The following is an 18883-nucleotide window of genomic DNA, read 5'->3' on the forward strand; positions in this document are numbered from 1 at the left end:
GCTGTAAAGCTACAAGAATCAAGGCTATATAATACTGATAGAAGGAGAGTCATCTGCAAAGCAAAAACTGGATAAAGCTGACATCCAGAATATATAAAGAGTGCTCAGAACTCAATATTGAGAGCACAAGCAACCCTACAAAAATAGGCAAAATATTTGAACACTTTACAAAAGTAGATATGGGGATGGCTGATAAAGTACATGAAAAGAATCTCAACATTGTTAGTAATCAGGGAAATACAGTTAAAATCACTATCAGATATGGTTACATGCCTGCCAGTCTCATGAAAGAGAGAGGGAGAAACAAACCAAACAATACCGTGTATTTTTGAGGACATCAACAGGTGAATACATAAACAAATTGTGGTATATTCATATCATAGAACACTATTCATCAGTAAGAAGGAATATAGTATTATTATATGTGAGAATCTGATTGAATATGAAAAATGTTTTGATGAGGAAAAGCAGCCAAACACAAAAGAATACACACTATGTTGTTCCAATTATATAAAACTCTAGAAAAGTAAAACCTAATCTACAGTGACAGAGAAAAGAATAGTCAGCGGGAGCCAAGGGCAGGATGGGGAGTAGGTGGAGGTATTGACTGAGAAGGAGCACAAGGGAATCTTTTGGGATAATAGAAAAGTTCTATATCTTTACTGTGGTTGTGGTTCCACAAGTGTAAATGTTTTCCCAAAGTCTGAGCAGTACACTTAAAATGGGTTCCTTTGCATGTTTGTAAATTACACCTCATTAATATGATTTACAGTGAAAAATAAAACTTTGCCTGCTCCAATAGATTACAAACCAAACGTTGATAGACTAGACATTCCTGACTCAGTCACCTGTATTGCCACTTGATGTCTCATAGGAGACTCCAGCTTAGCACATGCAAACTGGAACTCATGGTATTCTCCCCCAGACCTGCTTCTCCTCCAGCATCTGCTATTCATTCTCATTGCAGGTGTGCAAACTTTTGAAAAATTTTATTGAGATAATTGTGGATTCACATGCAGTTCTAACAAATAATACAGAGATACTGCTGGCCCTTCACCTAGTTTCCCCCAACAGTAACATTTTGCAAAACTATAGAATAGTATCACAACCATGATAATATATGCCAATTTTACTCAGATTTTTTCCAGTTTAACTTGTACTTATTTGGTGTGTGTGATGCCAAAGTTGGATTTTTTTTTTTTTTATCTTACGGGTTCCTGGGGCTCTCCTCATTTCTTTCTAGTTTATTTTCTCTTGACAATTCAGGTCAAGTCTATTGATCTGTCTTTGAGTTTCTGGTTCTATTGTCTATCATCTCCCCTTTACCATCAAGCCCAAAGAGTTTTTTGGTTTAATTTCTTTGGTTGTATTTTCACATTCTAGAATTTCCACTTGATAACTGTTTCATGTAAGTTCTATTTCTTTGCTGAGATTTTCTATTTTTAAAATTTTTTCAAGAGAATTTGCAATTGATTTTTGAAGCACTTTTGTGATGGCTGATTTAAAATCCTGGTCAGATATTGCCAGTATTTGACATATTGATGTTGGCATCAATTGATTGTCTTTTTTTTTTAAGATTTTATTTATTTATTTATTTATTTATTTATTTATTTATTTATTTATTTATGAGAGAGAGGGAGAGAGAGAGCACAAGTGGGGTGAGGGGCAGAGGCAGAGGGAGAAGCAGACTCCTTGCTGAGCAGGGAGCCCGATGCTGGGCTTCATCCCAGGATCCTGGGATCATGACCTGAGTCGAAGGCAGACGCTTAACCAACTGAGCCACCCAGGCGCCCCAATTGATGATCTTTTCTTATTCAAGTTGTAATTTTCCTGGTTTTTTATTGAAAAAAAGGTGTTTTTTAATTGCATCCTAGGCTTTTTATTATCATCATTATTATTTTTATTATTAGTAGTATTATGTTGGGAGGATGGGTGCTATTTAAATATCTTATTTTAGCAGGCCGTGATTCTGTTTAGGTTTGGCATGCAGGTCTCAGTCCAATTTGGGGGACTGTGGTTCCAAAGGCAGGTTAATTTTCAGTGATGAAATTTCTGGTGCTGATAGGGCTCCCACTGGTTCTTGCTGGTGCTAAGCAGGTAGAGAGTGTTTCCCAGGCTGGACCACCAGGTGTCTTTGGGTGGAGGAGGTGACTCTAAAGCCCATGGGAATAAAGACACTTCCTAGGCTGGCCACTTGTGGTGGCAGAGTCTCTCTTGCCAGTACCACCTGTTACTCTAGTATCTCTTGGTGGGGAGAGGGTTGCTTCAGCAAGAGACTCTCACAACTCCTATTTAATATTGTACTGGAGGTCCTAGCACAAAACACTGATGACAAAACTATCCTTTTGCACTGAAATGCCTTCACGTTTTTGTTGAAAATCAATTGACCATATGTTTGGTTAAACTTTTGGACTCTATTTGGGTCTATTGACTGTCTTTCTTTATACCAACTACTCTGTTTTGGATGTTGTAGCTTTATAGTAAGTTTTGGATTTTTTAAAAAATGATTTTATGTAAGTAATCTCTACACCCAACGTGGGACATGAACTCACAGCCCTGAGATCAAGAGTTGCATGCTCCACTGACTGAACCAGCCAGGTGCCCTGTGAGTTTTGGCTAAGTCTTCCAACTTCGTTAATCTTTTAAAAAATTTTTTATTGTTATGTTAATCACCATACATTACATCATTAGTTCTTGATGTAGTGTTCCATGATTCATTGTTTGTGCATAACACCCAGCGCTCCACGCAGAATGTGCCCTCTTTAATACCCATCACCAGGCTAACCCATCCCCCCACCCCCCTCCCCTCTAGAACCCTCAGTTTGTTTTTCAGAGTCCATTGTCTCTCATGGTTCGTCAACTTCGTTAATCTTTACAGAGTTGTTTTTGGCTATTCAAGATCTCTTAGATTTTCGTATGAATTTTAGAATCAGCTTGCCAATTTCTAAAAAACAGTCCAATTAGATTCAGATTTGCATTGTGTTAAATCTATGGATTCATTCTGGGGAGAGCAGACATCTTAGCAATATTGAGTCTTCCAATCCATGAACATGGTATACTTTTTTCATTCATTTAGGTATTCTTTAATTTTTGTCATCAGTATTTAAAATTTTCAGTGTACAGATTTTGTAAATCTTTTCTTAGTTTTATCTCCATGTTTTTCATATTTTTATGATAATATAAATGGTATTTTTATGGTTTTAATTTCAATGCCTCATTGTTCCTTACTATCATATAGAAACACAATTGAATTCTGTACATCTTATGTCCTGCAAACTTGAATTTAAACATTTTAGTAGCTTTTTTGTATATTCCATAAAATATATCAAGGATATCAGAAAATTTTTAGATGGTATCTATGTTTCTGAAAAAGGAACAGTTTAGCAGGCTGATGAATAAGATCTATGCTGCTCAGCTACAGAAACAGCAAGATGGTGGATGATTTTTCAGACTTATTTATGATATTTTAAAGATGCAATAAAAGCTCTATTAATTTGGGAAAAAATTCTACATAGATGATATTATTTGTGATTAAGGCAATTTTACTTCTTCCTTTCCAATTGAGCTGCCTTCTACTTATTTTCCCTGCTTTATTGCACTGGCTAGGACTTCCAGTACAATAATAAATAGGAGTTGTCCTTCTCTTGTTCCTCATCTTAGGGGGAAAGCATTCAGTCTTCAGCATTATGATGCTAGTTTTAGTTTGATAGATATCCTTTATCAGATTGAGCAACATTTCCTTGTATTCCTAGTTTGCTGGAAGTTTTTTTTTTTTTTTTTTAAATCAGGAATGTATATTGGATTTTGCCAAATACTTTTCTACTATTAGGATGACCATGTGTTCCCCTTTTAAAATCTGATGAATTACATTAACTAATTTTTTGAAAGATTTTATTTATTTGAGAGTGTGTCATGCGAGTGTGAGGTGGGGGGAGTGCAGAAGGAGGGGGAGGGAATCCTAAGCAGACTCCCCACTGAGCATGGAGCCGGTTGCAGGGCTTGATCCCACAACCCTGAGATCATGACCTCAGCTGAAATCAAGAGTTGAGCAATTAACTGACTGAGCCACCCAGGTGCCCCACATTGTCTAATTTCTTTTTAAGATTTATTTATTCATTTGAGACAGAGAGGGAGATTATGAGCAGGAGTGGCAGAGGCAGAGGCAGAGAGACTCTCAAGCAGACTCCCCACCGGGAGTGGAGCTCAATGTGGGGATTGAGCTCATGACCCTGAGATCAGGACCTGAGCTAAAACCAAGAGTCTGATGCTTAACTGACTGCATTACCCAGGGGCCCCTGACTAATTTTTTGAATGTGAAATCAACCATTAGTATCATTTTCCTTCTGCCTTAAGGACTTCTTTTGAAATTTCTTGTAGTTTTGGTCTCCTGGTAATGTATTCTTTCAGCTTTTTTATGTTTGGGAAGAATTTATTTTGCTTTTGAAAGATCTTTTCCCTGGGTATAGAATTCCAGGTTCAGTTATTTTTCTTTCAGTATTTTAAAGATATCACTCACCATGTTCTTGGTTGCCTTGTTTCCAATGAGAAATCTTTTGTTATCCTTAACTTTGTTCTTTTGTACCTAACAAGTCTTTTTCCACTGGCTACTTTTTCAGGTTTTCTCTTTATTGCTTTATTTTCTTTTAAAGATTTCATTTTTAAGTAAACTTTACACCCAATGTGGGACTCGAACTTAAAATCCCGAGATCAAGAGTTGCATGCTTTACCAACTGAGCTAGCCTTTATCACTGGTTTTGAACAATTTGATTATGATATGCCTTGTAGTTTTATTGTTTCTTATGTGTGGTGTTTATTAAGCTTGTTGGATCTGTGGGTGATAGTTTTATTAAGTTTGGAAAGATATTTGCAATTATTTCTTCAATATTTTTTTCTGTCTCCTCTCTGTTCCTTTAGAGACTCCAATTACATAAATATTAGGACACTTATGTTTGTCTTGTGACACACTGATGCTTTTTTCATTAAAAAATTATCTTTTGTATTTGATGGTGAGTAGTTAATGTTGCTAATAGTTTATATCACTGATTTTTTTTTCCTGCAATGTGTAATCAGCTATTAATCTCATCCAGTGTATCTTTCATCTCATACATGATAGTTTGCATCTCTAGAAGTTAGATTTGGGTCTTTTTTTTTTTTCATATTTTTCACTTCTCCACCTAACATTAAAAATATGGGACACAGTTATACCTTTTAATGCACTTTTCTTTTAATCCTAACATTGGTGTCCGTTCTGGGTTGGTTTCAATTGGCTTTAATATTTTTTTTCTTCACTATGGGTTGTACTTTCCTGCATGCCTTATAGCCCTTGATTAGATGTCAGGCACTGTGAATTTTACCCTGCTAGATGCTGGATAATTTTGTAGTCCTAGAAATAATTGAGTTTTGTTCTGGGGTGCAGTTAAGTTACTTGGAAATGGTTGATCCTTTTCAGCCTTTCTTTTAAGGCTTGTTAAGTGGAAACCAGAGTTGTGTTTACTGTAGAGTTAATTATTCCCCACTACCAAAAGTAGGCCCTTCTGAGTACTTTACTCAATTATGATATTCTTCTGGTGTGGTTTGTGGAACAGGCCCTATTCCCAGCACTGTGTGAGTTCCCTCTAATCCTTTTTGATAGTTTCCCCCACGCTTGGGTAGTTTCTCCACATGTGTGCACTGATGAGTACTCAGCTGAGCACCTGAGGGGGTCGCTCTGCAGACCACCACGGTTCTCCCTCCAGGCATTGCTCCCTTCTCTAAATCATGGCTGCCTTGGTCTCCCTGAACTCTCAGTTCCATCTCTTCCACTTAGTGAGTTCCCTTGACTCAGTCTCCACTGACGGGTGAGTGGTTTCCACTCTGCACTGCTGCCTGAAAACCCTCTTGAGGCCATAAGCTGGAGCAACCACAGGGCTCACTCCTTTGCTCTCCCTCTCTTAGGGCCACTGTTCTTCAATGTCAGATGTCCAGTGTCTTCAAAACCACAGTTTCATATATGTTGTCTTTTTTTTTTTTTTGGTTGTTTCAGATGAAAAGGTAAAGCTAGTCCTTGTTATTCCAGGATAGCTAGAACTCATTACTTTAAGGAGACTTAAACAAGAAACGCATTTCCTATTTTCCCACATAATTGCATTTCCAGTGCCCTTTCTTCTGTTGTGTGGATCCATATTTCCATCTGGTGTCATTTTTCTTCCATTGAAAGAAGGTCCTTTAACTTTTCTTGTAGTATCGGTCTGCTGGTTACGAACTCTTTTGGCTTTGGTATGTCTGAAAAAGTCTTTATTTTGCTTTGGTTTTTGAAATAGATTTTCATGTTTTTTCTCAGAAAACAATCCATCGCCACAATAAGAAACAGAAACACAAAATCCATCTTTGATGATTCCGCAAGATCTTTGTATCCTTGAACCATAACATGTGAAAATAGAATACAGATGGTGGAATAACGATGATGATGATGATGACGACGATGATGATGATAGCACATGTAATGTAATGTTTACGATGTCAGCCACCAGTATCTGTCAGGGGCATAGCAGGCTCTGCAGCAGATTCAAATTAGGTTAATTCAAGGAGGACTTCATAAGGGGACTTTATGCACTTGTGGGCAGGGTATAGGGACAATGCAGTCTCCCAGGGCTAGTGACAGTAGCATTGGTACCCTCCTAGGCTGGCAAGCTTAATGGGAACTCAGAGAGGACTCCTTGAGGGGAGTTGTGACTTCCTGTCAAGAGATGCAGTTGGACCAAGGCAATTCTTTGAGAGAGCAGGGGGGAAGAAATATCTAACCTCAGCTGCTCCCTTCTCTGATGTTACGCAAGCACTTCCCTTTGGCCGGAAGCTACTAGCAAGAGAGCCCATTGATGAAGTCAGGTGCTGCAGGCACATTAAAGGAAGGATCGGGTTAGAGAGTGGCTTTGGAGAGGTAAATGAAGATATCTGGCATTGCATCCTTGGATATATTAACGCCTTTAATCCTCCCCCAAATCCTATAAATTACTATTATTATCCTCAGCTGAACAAACAATGCAAGAAGAAAAACTCAACAGAACTATGATGCCCTTTAGTTTAGAGAAGACACGGCTTTCACTAAACAAGAACAAGATACTCTAAGAATAGGAACAATGATAGAAAAAGGGAAAAGGGGCGCCTGGGTGGCTCAGTCACTAAGTGTCTGCCTTCGGCTCAGGTCATGATCCCAGGGTCCTGGGATCGAGCCCCGTGATGGGCTCCCTTCTCAGCGGGAAGCCTGCTTCTCCCTCTCCCTCTGCCCTTGCTTGTGTTCCCTCTCTCGATGTCTCTCTCTCTCTCTGTCAAATAAATAAATAAATAAATCTTAAAAAAAAAAAAAAAAGCAAGCTTCCTTTAAAAAAAATAAAAGGAAAAAGGGAAAAATTTTAGCAATAAAACTGTGATTGGGGTGCCCGGCTGGCTCAGTTGGTAGAGCACATGACTCTCGATCTCGGGGTTGTGAGCTCAAGCCCCATGCTGGGTGTCAAGGTTACTTAAAAAAATAAAAAAAAATTTAAAGATTTATTTATATGAGAGAGAGAGCATGGGGAGTGGGAGGGCAGAGGGAGACGGAGAGAGACTCCCAAGCAGACTCCCCGATGAGCGTGGAGCCCGACATGGGGCTTGATCTCATGACCCTGAGATCAAGACCTGAGCCAAAATCAAGAGTCAGAATTTTAACTGACTGAGGCACTCAGGCTCCCCAAAAGAAAATCTTTTAAAAAAACTGTGATAGCTAATCTTCTCCCCAAATTAATAGAAGGGTTATAAGATAAAGACAAGTAAGTCTCCCTGAGAGAGAACAAAATACAAGGAAATAAAAAGTAGGAATAAGGGATAAGAATATTTGAAAACCGATCAGGAATAAGAGAGCAAATCCACAAAGTTCAAAATCTCTCTTTCTGGGGTTCCTGAAAGAAAAAAAAAACCCAGAAAATTGTGGAAAGGAAAACACCAAAGAAAAAATACGGATTTGCTGGATTGAGAAGACCACTCACCCCTCTTACAGTCATGCAGTACAAGGAATGAAAAAGACCAATCCCATACTTCTGAGAAATTTTCTAACACTGCATGTAAATTTAAAAGTATTAAATAACAACAAAGAAAACCATTAGCTCTTACTCATTTTCAAAGTGATTTCACATTCACTATCTCACTTTTTAAATGGCCTGAGGGCTTAAAGTGTCCCTTCACAGACAGGGAAACAAATACACTGAATACAACACCTGCAGGATGATATTCTTCAAACCTTTCACAGATGAGTATCACATTTCATTAACATTTAGGTGTGTTTGTGTGTGAACACCTATGTGTAAATGGACAAGTCAATTGGAATGCCCCTCCGGTTTCCTGAACTAGATGATCAGTTCTCAAAGATACAGAGCATGGTTTCTAATTCTTTGCTATGCTTTCCAGGTCAGTTGAGGAAGGGCTTAGTCTGGGTGGATCTACATAGCTGACTAATGTGCTAACCAAGCCCGGAGGAAGGAGATGTGACACTATGAGCTGTGATTGTTTTGTGCTTCTTTGCATAAGGCCCAGTAGGTGCAGTGAGTTCAGTCACCTTTTCTCATTGTGTGTTCCTATGGGCAAGGTGTTAAATCTTCATGATCTTCGGATTCCTTCTGGAGGGTTTGGGTTTGAGGCACCCTCTTCAAATTCCCTTTCAATACCATAATTCCAGCATTCTGTCAATAAACAAAGATAGTTTCAGTTTACTGAGCCAACTGCATCAGTGAGAAGGGGTGTCCGGCATGGGATTTCTGCAATACCAAGGGGAATCAGGTGGGGAAAACAGCTCACGTAGAACTGTGTGATCAAATCTCCCTGAGAGTCCTCAGGCTTTTGGAGAATTAGTAAAAGGTGGACAGAGACAGAATGTAAATGGAAAGTTGAACAGCTTGCTCTCCAAGACAGTGGGTTGCAGTTTCCTGTACCCACAGAGACTTTGTGAAAATAACCCTGTTGTAATGAAGAGTCTTGCCTTCTCAGCTGCTGGAGACTGTGCCAGGAATGGAAATGAAAGCAGTCACTGGTGGTGACCACAACCAGAAGCTGAAACCACACTCTAATTTTGCACAAAATTGCTGGTTCTGACTCTTCTTTGCTTATGACTTCTCCTTTTGATTGCAAGGATTACATCTAGTTATGTGTAAAATAACATCTTGAGAATAGACTGAAGAAAACCATTTAGCCCTCAGTCATCTACTAACCCGCAACATGTCAGTATACTGCTAGGGATGCAGCCTGCTGGATCAAAGTCAGCACAACCATGGCAGTGAGAGGTGGATGGAACATCCAAAGGGGCACTGAAGAAGGACAAGGAGGATGGAAAGGAAGGAGGAGAAAGAAGACAATGAGAGGAGTGAGTTTTCATTTGGGGAAAAAAGATGGACTTACATTTATGTGAGTATCTTGACTAATCTTAGAATTAGCAGCATGTTAAAGAAAATGGTGAGAGGTTATTACAAAGATGAGACTACCTACTGGCCTTATCGAGCCACCCTGCTACTGAGAATTGGTGACAAGTATTTAGCCTTTTCATCTAAAGACCACCTTTTGGGGGTGCCTGGGTGGCTCAGTTGGTTAAGCATCTGACTCTTGGTTTTGGCTCAGGTCATGATCTCAGGGCCCTGGGATCCAGCCCTGCACTGGGCTCCACACTCAACGTAGAGCCTGTTTAAGATTCTCTGTCTCTCTCCTCCCCTCCAAATAAGTAAAATTAAAAAAAAAAAATGAAGACTACTTTTTGGAGGAATAAAACTAACCATTTTTTAAAGGATTTATTTATTTTTAGAGAGAGAGATGGGGGGAGGGGCAGAGAGAATCTCAAGCAGACTCCCCTGCTGAGCACAGAGCCTGATGTGAGGCTCAATCCCACAACCCTGAGATTGTGACCTGAGCCAAAATCAAGAGTTGTACCTTAACTGACTGAGCCACCCAGCTGCCCCAAAACTAACAATTTTTTAAAAAGATTTTGTATTTATTTGAGAGAGAGAGAGACAGAGATAGTGAGAGAGAGCATGAGCAGGGAGGAGAGGGAGAAGCAGGCTCCCCGTTGAGCAGGGAGCCCAATGCGGGGCTCAATCTCAGGACCCTGGGATCAGACCTGAGCGAAAGGCAGAGGCTTAACTGACTGAGCCACCCAGGCGCCCCAAAACTATTTTAATTAAAGAAAAAGTGGCATGAATTTCCAGTAAGAATTTCAAAGCAGAATTTGCCTTCTACTATTTGGTCTCGTTTCTCAACAGTCACCTATCCTAGCAGTGAGACTCAATACTCTTTTCCTATCACAATTAGGACTTTCCACACAGTACAGATTCAAGATACAGTGGTTAAACATGAGTAAGTGAATAAGTGAACGAATAAAGAATACTTGAAAAAATAGATCTTAGAAATAGGAGTTCTGCAAAAGTTGTGATAGATCAAATTGAAGCATTTATTTCAACCTGCACCCTATTTTAGAGTTTGTATTTGGGCACAACAAGCAAAAATTCCAGAAAGAACCTCCCAGGAAGATAGCTGAAATTTGACATTTGTTGGGCACATACTGTACACAACGAAGGTGACATTTTAATGTAATTTATTTGAAATGCTTCCAGAAAAATTTAAGGCCATTATACAAAAACATTCATTTCATCAAAACATTCACTTTCTTCCCATAGGCCAGCACTTAACGGACCTCTTGTCTCAACACACTGACCAAAGTGGCCGATGGCTCCTGCAGAGAATGATTCACTCTTTCCTCCACCATCAAACATCGGTTCTCAGCTTATGTCTGCTTCTATCTGCAGCAGTTCACTCACTTGCTAAATCAGTAACAATTTGAGAAACAAAGCAATTTTAAATAAACTCATAATAGAAAAAAAAATTCACCATGTTTAAAATCTATAAATACAGAAATATGTTTTACAGGGTAAAATTGACCACAATATTTTTTCATTTTTGAAAAATAAGTAATATTACCTTGTTTTTATATTGATACATCTTGTCACACAGCTTCTTTGAATGCACATGTTAGATGTACATAATAAAATAACATAGCATTTACTGCTCTCTGTAAACTTGAAAGACACAGAAGATTAAAAAAAAACTTTTTGGCAATAATTTAGAATCATTACTACTAGTGCTGGTGTGGGAATAATTTTGCACAGGTCATCCTTAATATTTACACTCACAGGGAGCTTTTCTGTGTATTCAGTTAACTTTTTTTAAAGGTCGGCAGTCCACTCTGCATTGTAAATCAAGGCTAGACAAAGAGCTTACTAGTTTGGCTAACTGACCCCTAATTAATCATAGAGTTAATTAAAATTGGCCTATGGAGAATGTAATTATGACTCTGATCACAGCACAGAGCCAGAGACTGGCAAAGTGATGACCCAAAAGCAGAGCAGGAAAACCCAAGGTGCTGGCCTTTCCCAGAAGGGCACTGGACCTTGTTTTTCTCTTAATGTTTCCCGCCTAAGGTCATGATGAAGCTCTTCTTCCAAACTCCTCCTCTTACATGTTTCTGTAAACAGAGTCACTGACTCACCTGCGGTCTCTTCCTCAGTGCTCCAAAATATGAGTAGGCCTTGGCACATGAAACAAAATGATAATGGTCCTTCTTATTAGCCTGCTGGGTATTCCCAGGACTTTTGAGTTCTATTCTGGTGTCTTCAGCTAGAAATGGCTCTCTAAGGCAAGCCAGCAACTATGACAGGCACCCCCCCCCCCCCAACCACCGCCGCTCCGGTGCAAATGCATTTCAGGTCAAGATTCAGAGCTGGCGGCTGCTTTCATACTGGTCCTTTCAAGGTCAGACACTGTTCCACGTCCTAATAGATTATTGCATCAAATTTGCACTTGATGACACTGTAAGGTCAACACAGTGCTTCTTCCTTTGCACAATTAAGCGTCCAGCATCCCCAGGGATGTTTTCATGCTTTCTGGTTGGACAACATTGAACCAAGTTCACTGCAAGGATTGATCTTTTCCCGTTTTCCTGCACATACCATCACAATACACGAGTGACTTCCTCGTGCCGTTTGCCAGGCCCTGTAAATTCCATGCCTTCAGCTATCATGTCAAAGAGCTAGAAAAGCATTAGAGAAACAAGGGAGGATTCTTTTTAAGCAATCTACATGAAACAGTAGTTTAGAGAGTCTTTTCTATTTTTTAAAATCCAGCAGGACAAGTGAAAGTAACTTGTTCAAGTACCTCTCCATCCCTCCAGACACTTGTGAAATGCAATACAGGGTAAGAGTTGCCACAGACCCCAGCTTACACGGACAGATTGGCAGTTACAGTACTAGGGATAAAGATACAAGATACAAGAGACGGGGTCAACACGGTCACTAAAGTATTAAAAAGTGCTTCTCCAAACCGTTCCGTGTGTGGAATGCAAATACTGTACAGGTAATACACACGGCTCTGTCAGACGTTGCTTTCGATGTACCTGCTGTTCCCACAGGAAGAGTCTGTCTGTTCCATGCGCTCACAGTCGAGGCTGACCTCGCTCGTGTCCATACTACAGTCTGACTCACTGTCCGATTGGTCCATCTGCTCAAGTTTTGTTTCTCCCTGTGGCTCCCGGCTCCCAGTGGCAGGGTTTAGGACTGGTCCCTCGGAGTCCAGCACCCCGGCCTGCCCGGCAGCACACACAACTGTTTCTTTGGCTTGACGAATGCAGTTGAGCCACTGCTGTTTGTTGAAGGTGTCGTTGGCTTGTAGTGAGTGGGTCTGACTTTGGGAACCGTTTTTGAAACTTACTCTGAAGAAGTTTTTAACTAGAAATGAAAAATAGATGTAAAAAAAAAAAAAAGGTCAACGGACAGGTATTTCCCAGGCCAAAGATAACTGATATGGTGACATTAACACCCTGTACCTAGGGCAGACGTCATTAATTGATTACAAAATGTGTCCCACTGGTCCAGGACATGGCTCAGCTCTACCCTGCAGCCACCATCAAGCAACTGGATTTCACACCAGCGTAGCTCTCGGTTGCCCCTGAGGCTGGCAAGTGGACATCAGTTTAAATCTGGGTGCGTATTAAAATCCCCCGTGGGCTTGTTAAAAACATAATGCCCGGACCCTACCATTAAAAGACTAGGATTCAATAGGTCTAAGGTGGGCCTGATAATCTGGACTTTCAACCACTGCCCCAAGTTAGAGCCTTTTCAAGTTTAAGAAGCTCTGTGTAATATCAAACCATGTCCATGATCCTCCACATGATAACAGTACTTGCACATATAGTACCTAAATGACTGAGAAGATATGCAAAACTCAGAGCTGTTACAAATTCAGTTTCACTTTAAAATAAAAATACATTTTCATTACCTCCATAGGAGCTATGTGTATTTAAGAAAAATGGTAGCACACAATTTGGAAGACATTTTATTTAGTTTTACCAGCGCATAACGGGCCCCGCATGACGCGTGCAATGCTTGGTTCGAAGAAATGGGTGTGTTCAGTCCCCTTGCACTATCCCTGGAACCAACGGTCTGGGAACCACCACTTCAGATAAATTCAGGCTCCACCTTTTGCTCCTGGGCAAGCGCCTTAACTTGTGTATGACTCAGCGTCCTTATTTGTAAAATGCGAGAAATGAAGAGGACCTATCTTGTAAGATTATTATGAGGGCTAAAGGTGGTAACGCGTGTGCTTCTACAACACCTGGTACATAGTTTGTATTCAAGAAATAGAAGTTGCCACCACCACCACCAGGGCGGAGGGACTAATGAGCAGGTCAGAGGCAGTACATATTAATTATGTTGACAATATGATGGCCCTGTTAACCCAAGAGGCTCAAATGTCACTTTCTCGAGGAAGACTTCTCCTCTAAAGCAAACCTCCAACTGTTATCCCTACTGGGCTTTAGTTCTCTTAACAGCACCTGAATATTTATTCATCATCTATCTCCTCTATCACAGTGTAAGCTCTGTAAGGGGGAGGAATTTGATGGTTTAGTTTCGTTTGACCATTTAGTATACTAGTGCCTGGAATGATATATACACAGATACTCAGTAAACACTGCCATTGTAGCTCCTCTTGGTTAATTTGTTTATTACATCTCAAGTTAGAGAAGCCCATTAGAATAATTACAGATGAATCCTCAACCCAGGTGACCATTCTTAATCCTCTTTAGGGATGATTGCCCTGGCTCTACAAGAGCTACCAGTAAGCAACTGGTATTGACACAGGGGCTATCTGGGATTAAGCATGCTTTTATCCAATGGAAGGAGACAGAGAGAAGTAATGTAAGGAGTACCTGTTATGTGCAGACAGGTTCACTTGCAGTATCTTAATCCTTATAACAACTTTATAAAGTTAGTATGCATACATGCCCATTTTACAGATGGGAAACTGAGGCTCACAGAGGTGGCACAAGGTTACACAAGTAGGGAGTAATGAGACAGCATTGGAATGTAGTGTGACTCCAAGGCCATGGCTACTTCTCTCTCCACCAGCCAGCCACTCCCTCTGAACCACCACCACCACCAAACCATTCAACAGGTCAAAGCCAACAGCCATCCATACTTCTCTCATTGTTGCTAAATGCCCCACGCAGGGAGCCGCCCAGCCTCACTTCTCCATCCTGCAGGTCTTCCAGCAGAAGGTCCTTTACGGGGATTGGCTGCCGGTACAACTGGTAGCAGAGCTGCTCATTGTGGGTGACAGCTCGAGTGATCACAAGCACTTCTTGGAACAGGAAAACATGCAGTTTCTAGAAGAAAAAAATCCACAGGATTTCCCTAAGCGACTGCCTAATAAGAAGTTGATTAATGGACTTCTGTGGATAAGAGGTCCCCAGGTACCAGCTTCACACTGTATTATGAACTTCTAGGCTCAGATCTACCTCCAGAACAGAAGTTGGGCAACTTGGAGGTATTTCCAGATGCACCTAGTGCCTTTCCTGGAGGAGTGCCTCCCTGGGGCACCCACGGAGAAGGCCTTTCTGCCTACAGACATCTGCAGCCAGGACTGCCGGCTCCAAGGACATCATCATCCTGCATATTCACAACCTGTGCAGACACACACAACCTCCAGCTTCCGTAAGAAAAAAATGAGAAGGGGGAATAGAATAAAGGGAGCAGTGAAGGAAAAAGAAGTGAGTACCCCCACCCCCACCCAGGCTTTGGTTTATAGCACCCAATATAATCCTAAGAGATCATAATGAACAATAGTCTATAAAGGATACGACTGGCATATCAAAGCCTAATATTAATCTTTGCTTCCCAAACCCATAAAAACACTTGTTCCTTACGCCACAGAGCTGAGTATCAGCTCCATCCAGGCACACCAACTCGGAACACTGCCCATTCCCGAGGGAACCAGAGCGTGCTGTCGTAGCCACAAAGAAAGATGATCAAAGAACTGGTCCTTCTCAGTTATGTTCCTCAGAACCTCAGTGTTCTGAAGAGGCTGTGCTTAAAAGGCTGATGACTGATGTGTGTGTTGTGGGCGAAAAGAAAATCTCAAAAATAAAGGCTTGTCGGGCGCCTGGGTGGCTCAGTCGTTAAGCGTCTGCCTTCGGCTCAGGTCATGATCCCAGGGTCCTGGGATCGAGTCCCACATCGGGCTCCCTGCTCAGCGGAAAGCCTGCTTCTCCCTCTCCCACTCCCCCTGCTTGTGTTCCTGCTCTCACTGTCTCTCTCTGTCAAATAAATAAATAAAATCTTAAAAAAAATAAATAAATAAAATAAATAAATAAATAAAGGCTTGTCCCAAACCACATCATAAAAGCAATTTCACTGGGTGGAGCTGGGGTAAATTGGCTCCATTCAATTCCAAGTGCTAGACTCTTCTCACAGTTTGGAAATGCTAACGAACTGAAGTGAAAAGATCTACGACCTTTCTAGCTGGTTCTGGTTTTCCAGTGGAGATATTTGGGAATGTGAACCCAGGGGTCTCAAAGAGGTGGAAACTCACATTAGAATCTTGTTTTGGGGCAGGAGAAGCATATTCAGCATTATCAGACAATTTTATATTTGGGAGAAAAGAAACTTGTGGATACCCCACCTACTCTGACACACACACACACACACACACACACACACACACACACACACACACACGTACTTGTAGAAATTAAAGCTTAACCAAATGTTGGCTGGTGGAAATAAAACTGATAATTTTGTACTGGGTGGGAGGAGACTGAGGAGTGAAAGTTTATCAAAAGTGCATTTAAACAGAGTAAAGCAAAAAATAACCAAGTTAAGGGCCTTTTTTCCTTTTTTTTGAGGGGGATATAGGAATAATGTTAAGACTTCTTTTGGGGATGGGGAGGGAAGGAGTTGGTCATTGTTTTATATACTAAACATTAGGATTTTTTGTTGTTGTTGTTTTTACACTGTTTCTACTTCAACAATCCTCTAGCCAAGGTAGATAATTTGAACTCAGATTGTCTGGGAAACCTTTTAAAAACATCCCTTATTTATGAATGCTTCTTTTAGCCCTCAAACTATCAAGCTTTTCTTCTGACACAGGGCTTTGTTCCTTAAAGACTTCTGTAATTCTACTGGGAAAAACAAGTAACTAAAACAAATCTCCCACCCCAACTACTATCTTTGTTTTCAAAAATCTATCTGCCTGAAATATGAACTAGAGTTCATCTTTAATGCCCTAGGCATAGCCAACCAGAGAGTCTCAGTCCTTGACTGAGGGACAGAAAGAGAATAGGTCTCATTCCATGTGGTGATATATCGTCCCAACCATTTCCCACAGGGCTTCTGAGAAAGAATGCTCAAGAAGCCAGAGTATCAGACATTAGAAGTCCACCAGTGTTTTCTGAAAATCAGCAAGAAGCAGAATGCAGCTTTCTAGCAATCAGTAACTCTGTAGTCAAACAAATACTTCTTCAAGCAGTGGCCCGTGACCAGTCTCAATACCTCTGCTGGACCATCACCTAGTTGGATCCCCAGCAGCTCTAATAATGGGCGCTATGATATACACTCAGTGATTTCAAAGAACATTTCCAAGCCTGCTCACAAATGCCACTCCAAAGTCCAGGTCAAAAGGTTGACTCTTAAATCATCAAAGCTTTATTAAGAACTATTCAATCTAGTTTTGGCTTTCATTCTAAGAGTTGACTAGATACTGAAGATGAAATATAATAAGAGATTCTCTTTTTCGATGGCTTTCCCAACATTGAATTTAAATATCTATTGTATATAATAAAACCTATACATTATATAAGTATACATTCCTATGTATAATATGTTTAAATTATAATATATAATAGACATATTAGCTTTAATTTCCACTGGCTACACATAAAAATAGGCTGGTGAGTCAAATGAATTTTGAGCTCTCATAAAATTCAAATCCATCCTTCCTTTATACAAATATTCATTCATTCATTCACTCACTCATTCACCTAACAGTACTGAGTGTTTAGTACATGCCAGGTCCCCATAATAGGTGCTGAGGATTAACAAGACATGGACTCTACCCTAAAAGATCACAGTATAATGGAAGATACTGACAGACATATGGTGGATAATTACAACCCACTGTAGTAAAGTGCTCCAGGGAGATCTGTCCAAGTTGCTATAACAGGAGAGGAGGAACAATTTCAATATCTACTCAGGATTAAAAGCCAGGAAATTGGGCAGAGTTAGATATGAAGCCAGTTTTAAAGCAAAAACTGGTTTAAAATGGCAGTCTGTGGATGGGTATCAATCCATAAAAAAAGCAAAGAATTTCTCATAAAGCTAAGAGTTTCAATTTAAGAGCTGTTTTATCATACACTTTTTTATATTTGGGAGAAAAGAAACTTGTGGATACCCCACCTACTCTGACACACACACACACACACACACACACACACACACACTCATATAGAGTGTGTTTTAGAGAGATCATAAACTTTTTATATCCTGTTAAAATCACCCCTTGTTTTCTGATATCAAAGCTGGAGGAGATGTTAACTGTTCTGTATTTGCTACTGAAGGTCATGATCAAATGAAATACTAAGTTGGCAACCCAAATTCTTCCTGAATGTATACTGGTAGTGAAATTTTAAAAAATATATATAATATATATTTTCTGAAATATATAAAAATATATATTAATTATAAGTTGGGAACATAATACATATTATTTATATATAAATTATAATATATGAATATATATACAATGTATATAATTATATATATTTCCATATACATATGGGATCCTATATACAAAAGACACTGGAAAGAAATTTTTGTTTGAATAATGTGACCCTGGGTAGGGAAGGCGGAGTAACAGCGGCTGGGCATCAAATGGATTAAGCATTGGGGGAGGCCCGGGATGAGACCACTGAGGGAGAGTAGCCACTCACCACCCCTCGATTGTTCTTCAGTTCTCCATGACAACACAGCACTCTCGAGTTGTCGATTAGAGAGTCTTTCTGGCCTTCTTCCAAGTAAAGAAGCCGCTCTTTGTAATAGCGGCACTCAGATTCCCCAGTCTTGGTGTTGATTTCTGCCACGATTCCCTGAATGATGTTTATCTATGGAAACAAAGAAGAAAGTATGGGGAAAGTAAGCAAACCATCCACACCAGTAAGTCCCAGGGGCTCAGCCTAGAAGGTCACCAAGATAGACTTGCATCTAATTCTGAGATTCTGTTATCTAACTTGCTGCTTTGGGAAAAGGCAAAAATAAATATATGCTTTGAATATATTGTGTCCATCTATCCACCTATACATATACACATAGATATACATATACACACACATATATATTTGTATACACATACAGGCATTTGTATTAAATATAAAGCTGATGTTGATGCATAATTTTATCTGAGAGGAAGAGATATAAGGTATAGCTTTTGCTATGCAGGACTCATAACTACTGAGCTCTATGTTGCACATTTCTTCAAACATGCTTACAATGTTGAAAATATAGGCATA

General features: G+C 40.0%; 1 protein-coding gene across 8 annotated transcripts in view; it reads right to left on the reverse strand.

The window, feature by feature from the left end:
* Positions 1-10568: 10568 nt before the first annotated feature.
* Positions 10569-18883, reverse strand: part of ARHGEF3 (Rho guanine nucleotide exchange factor 3) — a 329819-nt gene continuing 321504 nt past the window's right edge. For 7 of the 8 annotated variants that reach the window (XM_025885066.2, XM_073901404.1, XM_073901403.1 and 4 more), the window contains 3 exons: positions 18308-18478; positions 14521-14707; positions 10569-12770 (listed from right to left, as the gene is read on the reverse strand). In XM_025885066.2, the coding sequence (XP_025740851.1) occupies positions 12418-12770; positions 14521-14707; positions 18308-18478 (711 nt within the window). In that variant the 3' untranslated portion in view covers positions 10569-12417. The remainder of the gene's footprint in view (positions 12771-14520; positions 14708-18307; positions 18479-18883) is intronic. The other variant, XR_012380906.1, reaches the window with a different exon arrangement.

This window comes from Callorhinus ursinus, unplaced genomic scaffold (assembly GCF_003265705.2).
Source record: "Callorhinus ursinus isolate GAN/ISIS: 27379988/994484 unplaced genomic scaffold, GSC_fseal_2.0 scaffold15, whole genome shotgun sequence".
Classification (NCBI taxonomy): domain Eukaryota; kingdom Metazoa; phylum Chordata; class Mammalia; order Carnivora; family Otariidae; genus Callorhinus; species Callorhinus ursinus.